The sequence below is a fragment of the Cyprinodon variegatus genome, unplaced genomic scaffold, assembly GCF_000732505.1.
Source record: "Cyprinodon variegatus isolate N-32 unplaced genomic scaffold, C_variegatus-1.0 Scaffold21, whole genome shotgun sequence".
Lineage (NCBI taxonomy): Eukaryota > Metazoa > Chordata > Actinopteri > Cyprinodontiformes > Cyprinodontidae > Cyprinodon > Cyprinodon variegatus.
The window spans coordinates 1412237-1422272 of record NW_015150474.1 but is presented as its reverse complement, the minus strand read 5'-3'; the positions used below and the strand labels follow the sequence as shown (position 1 = coordinate 1422272).

Below are 10036 nucleotides of genomic sequence, written 5' to 3'. Positions count from 1 at the left end.
CTGTGATGACTCATCTGAAACAGTCTATTAATGTCTAAATTAACTTAAAATGCTGTAACCGGCCGACAAAGCGCATTTGATTTTATTATGCTGGTCCCTGCAGTTTGGATTATGTACATGAAAACCGCTTTCCAGCCGCCACGGCGAACCTCAAGGAGGCTACCGGGCCATAGGCTGCTGTTGAATGGGATTCCTACTGACAGTGCACCACCGGTATGTGGGGGTCTGAGCGGCTCCGACAGAAATAATATTGGAAGGCAGGATGGTAATCTGGATGAACTGACTGCACTGATTAAGTTTTCAGATGGATTTTCTCACTTAAAAACATATTAAATCTACTTTATTCCCACTGATCACAGCAAATATAGCTGCAAGGCAAAGAAAGGATAGAGTAGCTCCGCCCATCGAGCGTCAGACACACTTTTTCTACTGTGCAGCCAGAGCACCAAAGCTGCTTCAGATGCGCGTCAGAACTGAACTTGTACAAGCAGCAAAAATGAAGCAGCAGACGCGATTTTGCTGCTCCTGCTGCGTCCGGTGTGAACGTAGCATTACCTACGATGATGGTGGAAAGAAAGTTGTGGATGAAAGTGCAACAGTGTGCAAGCATTGTGCAACACGTTTTGTTTATGCTAACAGCAACATGACCAACATGTCAGGCTAACAATCAACATATACCGAACAGAAAACCGTGACCATGAAACCGTGAACCGAACCGTGGATTTTGTGAACCGTTCCACCCCTAACATGTAACAATATATTATAATTGTTAATATATTAACAATTACTTTACAAAAAAAACAATGTAGTTAATTATGCACTTCAATATACTAACATTAAAGATGATATTACATGCTTATTTCAGAACTAGATTTTGTGTTTTATGGGGTAAAGAGAAAATGGTGAGTCTCTGAAAGTCTTCTAGGAGTCTTTAGTGAAATCATAGATAAATAACTATTTTAATAAAACCTTAATAATGAATTTATGTATATTTTAGTATACTTATACTTTAGTAAATATCAGTTTTATGCAGAATAAGTGTTGATAAAAGTAGGTAAGTAATGACAAAGGAAGAGGTGTTTGCCCCAGAACTCAAATCTGAAAGAATTGTATCCAATATTTATTTAGAAAGCACTGATTTTTAAATATTTGGGTCTATTTGTTAGCAAAGGCTGTAGGAAATATGGATGTTGTGCTTGTTAATTTTCCTGTTGCTATAGTGTAGATTGACCCTGAGGTTCTGGGGCCGATCCACCTTCAGCCACCCCTCAGTGTACATGGCTTATTGCCTGGCTACCCTTATAAAAAAAATTCTGGCTACGCCTCTGCTCTGAGTGTGATTTTATTTTTAGAATTAAGTTCTTAAATATTTTTTTTTTCATGGGGGCACAAAACAAGAGCATGAACAAAGAACAGGGAATTAGTTTACCTTTCAATATACTTAGCTGCTGAACTAAAAAGCTGATTGTGGCTGTGGAGACCCCAGATATAGCAAATAAAAAGTACCAATTTGTTAGGCCTGATTTCCTTAATAATAATCTTAAAGCTACAATGCTTATTTTTTTAGTAACATCAAATGGTCAGACTGCAGCAACATGCACAACCCATTTTCTTAATTAATATTTAGTGATGCAGTATTTAGTCTGTGTCACTAAATACTAATAAAAAAAGCATTGAAGTTTGTGGCTGTAAAATAATCTGAGTAATGGGAGTTCAGACTGCAAGTGCTGGAAGCAGCAAAAAAGCTTCTGCTACTTCATTTTTGATGCTCGTACACATTAAGGTCAGACGTGCATCTAGAGCATCTTTGATGCTCCTGAGACGCGTAAAAAAAGTGTGTCCAGATGCTTCTGCTGCTCTTGTGTTCAATGGTAGAAAGCAGCTTTGCTATATTTGCTGTTATAAGTGGGTAAAAAGCAGTTTAAATATGTTTTTATGTGAGAAACCTGAAAACATCGTCTCTGAGGTCAGTTCATTAAGATTACGATCCTGCCTTCAAATATCATTTCGCTGTCGAAGCCTCTCAGACCACCGGAGGCGCTCTGTTACTGGGAATCCCATTGAAAGAGAGGGGCTAACATTTGTGGCGGCTGGAAGGTGTTTTTCATGTATGTAATCCAAACTGCAGGCACCAGAATAAAAGTGAACATATTTTGTCAGCAGGTTTCGACATTTTAAGTTAATTAAGGCGTTATTAAAGTATGTCAGAGGAGTGATGATAGCGATCTGCATCATCAGTGCTGTGTCTGTCTCCCTGCCAGCTCCCAGATCAGCTTATCTGATTGGTTGATGTGGCGCACGGAGCAAAAAAAGTTAAATTTTCCAACTCCAGCAGGTGCTGCTTTTTCGCATCAGATGCTCAGAAGCTTGTGAGGCGCTCTTTCAGCTGCTCAGATGCACTGCTCCGGCTGCTAGAAATGCACTGCATACCTTTTGCTGCACCTTGATGCGCATCAACCATTGACTTTGCATGTAAACTAGCTGCTTCTGCTGCCTCTAGAGCGTGCGGTCTGAACGTTGCAGAAGGTTCAAAAGTTTGGTTAAATTTGCAAGGTGTTGTGGGTATTTTTAGCACTCTTTATTAAGATAGATTTAGCATCACTGGGGAAAAAAAGAGAATCTCAAGGAAGCAGAAGTTTCTATACTGTCCAAGAAGCAGGAAGCAATGTCTTAAAGATCAAAGAGTGGGCAATTAATATAATTAATATAATTTCTCATCAGCATCATGTATCTGAGGAGGTCGGGGGTTCCCATCATAGTTATTGATTTTCTTAATCAACCCAAGATGTCAGAATCCTCTTCTGATCTGAACCGATTACATCTGTCAAAAAATTCTCCTCCGCTCCAGGAAGTCATTACAACTATAAATATTTTTAATCTTTTTCAGATTCATAGTTTTTGTAACTTACCAGATGTACTACAACTACCCACCCCCAACATACCTGGAATATCCCATCCTCATTGCTCAAGGTAAGCTAGGAAGTAATGTGATATAATGAGTATTTTAAGTGTAATGAGTGTAATGAATTAGAACGGTGTGATTTCTAGAATTTTTTTCATTTGAGAATTTACCAATACTGGATGCCATTAGAACCTGAAAAGCGAAAGTCTGAACTGGCCCATTAAAATCTTAGTTAAAAAAAATTAATAAATGTATGTAATTGTTGCACAGAAATAAGGAATGTACGGATGAAGGATGCAGAAACACTGAAAATGCGGAAACATGCAGCAAATACAAAAACTGCTTGTGTACAGAGGTGGGAGATTTAGAGTCAACAAGTCATCTCTATGTCATGTATTTGTTCTGCTCAGCCGCTGAACCAAGTGTGTCCAAACTGAACAGTGTATTAGATTGTGCAGATTGGACTCACCTGGGTCAGCGGCTGGGCAGAACAAATACATGGAGATGACTCGGTGATGCCGGATCTCCCAACACTGGTTGTGCGGCTGTAAATCTGTGACCTGCAAACAAAAAAATAGACTAACATACAAAACACATGCAAAAAAACAGAAACAGCCGCAAGAAATAAGTAGATAAATGTAAAAAAAATCAACACACTGGCTTTGCAAAACGGAAGTCCTCTAGAACAGCAGGGGGAGACTATATAAACTCATAGATCACTTCTCAGCCACTGAAGGACCGACCCAGGACATCGCACATTTTTATGACAGAGAAAATCCAGCATTAACTAAATTAAAGCAACAATGAATAACTTGACGCAAGTAATACCTTATTATACATATATATATATGAAAATAATTCTTAGTTCAATATACAGCATGAAGGCGAATACTGATGCTATATTTAGCCTGCCCTTATAAAAAACTAGGCTCGGATCCATCACTGCCGCGAGCGTTAAGGCAGTCAAAGCTCCTCCTAAAATAGAGCAAACTAAGCTAAACTTTGTTGTTTAACAACAAAACAATTATGAAACCTACCTGATCAGATATTTTGTTTTCATAATGTAGGATTTAATGCGTAAAGGCGAGTTTGAACCTGGAAGTTACAGGCCGACACCCTCTGATGGCTAAAAGTTATGCAGTGTTACATTATTTAGTTTCAAAAATGTGAATTATGCATATATATATTAAATTTTTTCTAATCATAGTAGGTCAAATTGTACATAGAAGCTCATATATATATGCATTCATTCTCATCAAGCGTTAGAGTTGATCAAATAATGCCTGATTTGGATCATGATTATATCCAGCTGGTAGTTTTCTTTATCGCTGTATAGTAGGTAAAAGTAGGATGGATCAGGTGTGTCCCCTGTGTCGTTTAAATGACAGAAAATCGATCAGGAACAACCCTAACAGCTGTAGGCTACCTTGAACCCAGTGAGTGTAAAGAAAAATTATATAGTTACTCTGCAAATTGCTATAAGACATTTTTGTGGGGATGCTTTTTAAAACTTGTTGCAGCCTGTTTGTCGAACGTTGTGCGGAGAAGAGTTACGGGGAATTCAAATCAGGAAATGTTTCCAAGATGCTTCTTTTTCTAGAACATTATGAATAGGTTGTACATCAGTGGCCCCTGAAATGAAGCCTTAACCCAGCCTGGAGTGGAGCACGTTTATAACCTGCTCTGTGTGTCATCAGATGTCATTCTCCTGCTCCTGATTCTTCACTACAACGGCAGCCTGCGGCAGAGCCTGGTCTACGCCTTGCTGTATCCTTTCGCTCTCCGGCAGTAATAGCTGTGAAACTGGTCATTTGATGCTGAGGGAAATGTATAACCCCTCCCCCTCGGCGCTCTGTGCTTTGCCTTAACGGTGCACGCTCAGGTTGATCGGAGGCTGGAAGCTCCTCACTGTGGAGAGGTGGATCATAGATCTGGCCATGGTAATGCATCAGATTTAAATAAGTCACACACCGTAAAGAGTTGGCACGTCATCAGTCAGGAGTAATGATGTGGAGCTTTGAGAAGAGACTCACCCAGAGCTCATTTCTTTCTCCCTGAAACTCAGCCATACCTGCTTGGTTAATGAGATGAACATGTCTGTAGGCATTTTACATTTCAATAGGTAAAGGAAGTATTCTGCCACTTAGAGTTTGAGATGTTAGATGGCACATAGAGTAACTTTTTACTGTTTATAACCCAGCCCACCTGCAGTGTTCAATCTGTCGCCTTCTAACTGTGTAATATGTCACCCTTCGATGTCCCCTCAGAGCCTGTGCACATTCATTAGTGCAGCCAGTAAGTTCGCCCAGCTGCAGTGCATGTGGAGGTCCAAGGATGCCGGACAGGTTAGCGCCCTCTCCTGGGCCATGGCCACCTACACATGTATGGGTGAGTGAGAGACCTGCCTTTCCATTCACTGTGGGCCGTAGAGAATACTGCCCACTTCCAAATAACCTTATAATATCCAGAATTGCACAATACATCATAGAATACTTATCAAAGAAGGTTTGGTCTGAACTACTGTTGGTTTATGTTAAATTCCTTGTGTAAAAATTTGTAATCCTTCTATAATTAGTTTTAAATTGACAGCTTTTTATCGTTATTGTTGTTGAACTGATTCATTCTTTAATAGAACATGTTTGAAACTTAAAAAAAGGCAATGAGTTTCCTTTTGGATTAATACAATATTTTTTAATTAAATGGAATAAAATTACATGTCATAGATTTCTAATATTTTTGGAATTTTAGAAAGTCTCTGACATGAAGAAGGGTTTAAAACAAAAATTGGCATCCATTATTCAAAGGCTGTTTCACTGACATATTTTGTTAAAGTCCTCTCCTGATTGGTTGACCGGTCCCTGCTGACGGCTCCTCAGCTGGAGATTGATGCACTAATGAGATTAACTAGGTTCTGAGATTTAGACCAAATTATATTGTCAACCAACCATACTCGCCCCACTGGGTCAGGGAGGAATGGTCAACTTCTCAAAAAAGATGCTTTGTTAAACCTGGCTCGGATTTTAAGTTGCGTTAAGACCGAACGCGAAACATGCAATTATTTAGCGAAATCTGTCTCCTTTTGCTCGCCCAGAAATTCATCTGACCAGGGAAAGCCTTTTGCATGGTGGGTGAAAGGCTCCTACATCACAGGTTCTGCTGGTCGTTGGTTTCACCTCATCATGGCGGACATGGATTTACAACGCAACAGGCAGTGTTTTTTTTACTTTAGAGGGCCAAACAAATCTGTTGGTGTTTCTAGGTTTACCAGATTCCCACAGACTGAACCGGTATGGAGAATACCACCATCTCCTCCATAAGCTAAGTCTGGCTGACCGTAGCTGTCAGCTGTACTTCCACCTATCCTTGACCCTGCTGTCCTGATAGATGAGGCGGCATTTTGCAGCTCTAACAGGAGAAGCGGGAAATCAGAGCAAGAACAGGGGGAAAAAATCAGAACCTGGACCAGGCTACCAGCCGTGTCAGAGTCTGGAACTATGGAACCACAGCGGGAGATCAGAGGATCCCCCAGGGAATCAGCAGGAGAGGCTACAGAGGGCTGGGGCCAATAATAGAAGCTAACTACTCCATTGGGAAGACATAACTGGATTTTGCAACAGGAATGTTAACAAAAGTTCTGATTCATTAATAAAATGTCAGCAACTTAACCAAAATCGCCAACCGAAATTTATCACCTTGGCCTCGCTCAGATTCGCTCCACTTTTCGTCGCTTTCCGCTAGGGGTAAACTAATTGAAGAATCGATGCATCGCAATTATTACACGCAAAATTCATAGTCGATGCGGGAGCCCCTCAGAATCGATTCACCTCCTGACCATTGGGGGCGCTGTCGGCACTCTACACAGAGGTGAAGACGGTTGTGTTGGAGTCGCTAAAGGCTGCTGAAAGAGTCGCGCTGACGTGCGATGGCTGGACTTCGAGAGCGACTGACCCCTACATAACCATCAATTCTCATTTCATATCAAATGAGTGGGAATTAGTTTTAAATGTGCTTTAGACCAGGCCGCTTCACGGAAGTCCCACAGGGAGCAACATAGCGAACATGTTGATGGAGGCAATAAACGAATCGGGCATAACCGGAAACGTAGCCACTGTTGTTACAGATAATGCTGCCAACATGCTAGTTGCTGTCGATATCACTGAGCTATTACATGTTGGCTGCTTTGCCCATGTGCTCAACTTGGCATCCCAGGCTGCTCTTAAAACTCCTGGAGTCACACGGTTTAAAAATTCAGCATTGAATCGAATCGAATTGCATCGGATCGGATCGAATCATAACAGCAATAATCGAATCGTGAGGTTCCTAACAATACCCAACTCTACTTTCCGCCCTCTACATATCGATAATATGGGAATCTTTCACTTCAGCTGTGAAATTTGCATTAGCTGTGAACGTACCTTTGCATTTGATTTGATAATTTCAAGCAACAGTGTGTAACTTTTAAAACTAAATATTAGCTTAATTTGAGATTAATAGATTTTTCAAGTCAGTATATATGACGCTTGTTTTCCAATGCTCCATATGGGCTGACCTTCTCAAAAACTCACCCTGTTTAACTTTAGAGGGTCAGATCACTCATGTGACCCAGAACCCTGCTTTACAGCAGTCTGAGCTTCCCTTAAACACCAGAGATAACTACGCTAAAAATTGTTTGGCAACAAAACATAAAAAAAACATGTTTATCTGATGTAGGATTTAATCCAGAAGATTGAATGCAGCACTGAATTTATTAGTAACTCCATGACTTCTCAGTTTGCTGATGCAAAGTGGTTGGCTATCAGAATCCAAAACACTGAGGGAGACTGTTGCCATTGGCGATAAGTGGTGCTACACTTTGAAATTACAGATCAGGTCCCCCCTTCTTGCTTAAATAGGTTTTCACTCACCCGAAAGTTTCTCCTTTTAGCTTTAGATTATTTACAATCTAATGTCTGTTGGTATTTATATTTGCTTGTTTGAGTCACTCTATGATTCTTGAAAGGTTGATCCTTTTCACATTATTCAGTTAAAATGACAATTTCAGGTTGATTCTAAATTATATATAGTATTCAAAATTCTCCCCAAGCTTATTTCTATGCAACAGTAAATTGCCTTCTGGGGAAATAGCATTCATCATTTTTATTGACCTTTGAGATATGAGACTCCTTGGAGTTTTAACATTAATATAACTTAATATAGGTTACCATTGCTACAGGAAGTCCGCCCTCCTTCCTCCAGCTGCTTCAGGGTATTAAAGAGGACTTCATAAACCAGCCAATAAGGTTCAGTCAGCATCGCTTTTGCTTGAAAAGAAAAAAACTTACAAAAAGTATATAACTCTGAGCAGTAATGACTTATTTAAAAGAGCAATATCTTTATATGATATTTTAAGAAAGACCCTATAATAAGGTGTGAAAAGGGGGCATTAAAGCAGAAGATGTGACCCCACCCAACATTACGCCTGAAGGGATTGTTAATTCACTGCAGTTGAAATTGGTCAATCTCTGGAAAGTTTCTCCTGACCTCCTCAAACAAGGCAGAAAAGATGTGAAAAAGGACTATGCAAGATCTTTTTCTATCGACCACTCTCATTATATTCCTTAGCCAGTCCTAACTCTGTGTTTAGGCCTTCCACTGCTGGAATATGGAAAATAAAGGATAACTAAAACCTTGTGTGTTTTAATGCAGAAAAGTACAGATCTGGAACAGATCCAAGATTGTTTCTAAGTCCAGATTAGAAAGTGAATGCTGAGTAAATATGGGCTCCTGGGTGTGGTTCCTTCGAAGCACACCAGCAGCAGTACATGCCTTGCTAATCTTTGTTAATCTCTCCTAAATTATTTTATTTTTATAGTTGCGGTTACCCCCGTTCCTCGTTTGCCTTTTTCCATCACACTTTTTCCTTCCACTTAACATTCCTATACATGCATTCTGCAGCTTTTTTTAGTCCTATCTGATAAATACACCTTTGCATCCCCCCTCCCCCAACTTTGTTTTATATTTAATAGACATACAAAAAAACTTAAACGGGAAGAATGCACCCAAACAGGTAAACTAGAAATTTGAAATGAAAGAACTAAAGTCAGATATCTGCATTTCAAATGACTTTTAATATAATCTCAAATGAATTTATTTTGATGCATCAGCTGCTAAATTTCAACAAATTCTTCCACTTGCATCACTTTCAGGTCATGAATATGGATAATCTCTTCATTTTGCTACATGTTCAGCAAATCAGCAATTCAACTCTTCATTAATTAAATATGAGTCAGAAAATGTGCATGTCAGTAACTCAGCCTCCTTTTTGTTCCAGCGCGGATTTACACAACCACAGTGACGACAGGAGACGTGCAGGGTAAGCTGGCATAAAAATGTTTGGTTTTCTACTCTAGACGTCCTCCATTGCAGCAGCTGTGTGCAATCGTGCTGCAGTACTGCTTTATATTAAACAATGATCAGCACATACAGATATCTGTGTATATTGCATGTATAAAAAAAGTAGTTTTAATATTTTAAAAGATGAACATTATAATGTGTTAAGCTTATAGCTGGTTAAAGTCTTTCTGAGGATTTTTTGGGAAGTTTTAAACTGTTAATAGCTTACCTGTAGATAATGCTCTAATCATCTGTAATATTCATATTTTATATATTCAGAGAAAAAATATACTAATAGTGATACATTGAGATTTTTATCAGTTTTCGTAGATAGCTAATAAGTAGATTAATAGTTAGGTTGAGCTAATAGAACTGCTTTGTAGGCCAATATGGAGGTTAGGTGTCATGCAAAAGTATTTTCCTGCATTAAGGAGGAATCATAAAGGAAGCTAGAGAAATACAGAGAACAAAGAAACTTTTAAACTGCATTTTCTAGATCTTGCAAGACGTCTGATACACTCTTCTGCTTGTGAGAAAGAATCAGATTTTGAGCAGATAACAGGAAGGCTGAACAGTTTGGAATAGAGGAACTGAACTTTCTGAGGTTTTAACCTCTGCCTATTGACCATAAAGAAAATATCCGCTTCTCAAAATTAAGGTAAAGATCTATATTATGTACACTCACCGGCCACTTTATTAGGTACACCTGTCCAACTGCTCGTTAACACTTAATTTCTAAGCAGCCAATCACATGGCGGCAAC

General features: G+C 39.4%; 1 protein-coding gene across 1 annotated transcript in view; it reads left to right on the top strand.

The window, feature by feature from the left end:
* Nucleotides 1-10036, top strand: part of pqlc3 (PQ loop repeat containing 3) — a 16149-nt gene that overhangs the window by 956 nt on the left and 5157 nt on the right. Inside the window, exons 2-6 of the mRNA XM_015390534.1 lie at nt 2888-2970; nt 4600-4669; nt 4785-4842; nt 5170-5290; nt 9213-9254. Of these exons, the coding sequence (XP_015246020.1) occupies nt 2888-2970; nt 4600-4669; nt 4785-4842; nt 5170-5290; nt 9213-9254 (374 nt within the window). The remainder of the gene's footprint in view (nt 1-2887; nt 2971-4599; nt 4670-4784; nt 4843-5169; nt 5291-9212; nt 9255-10036) is intronic.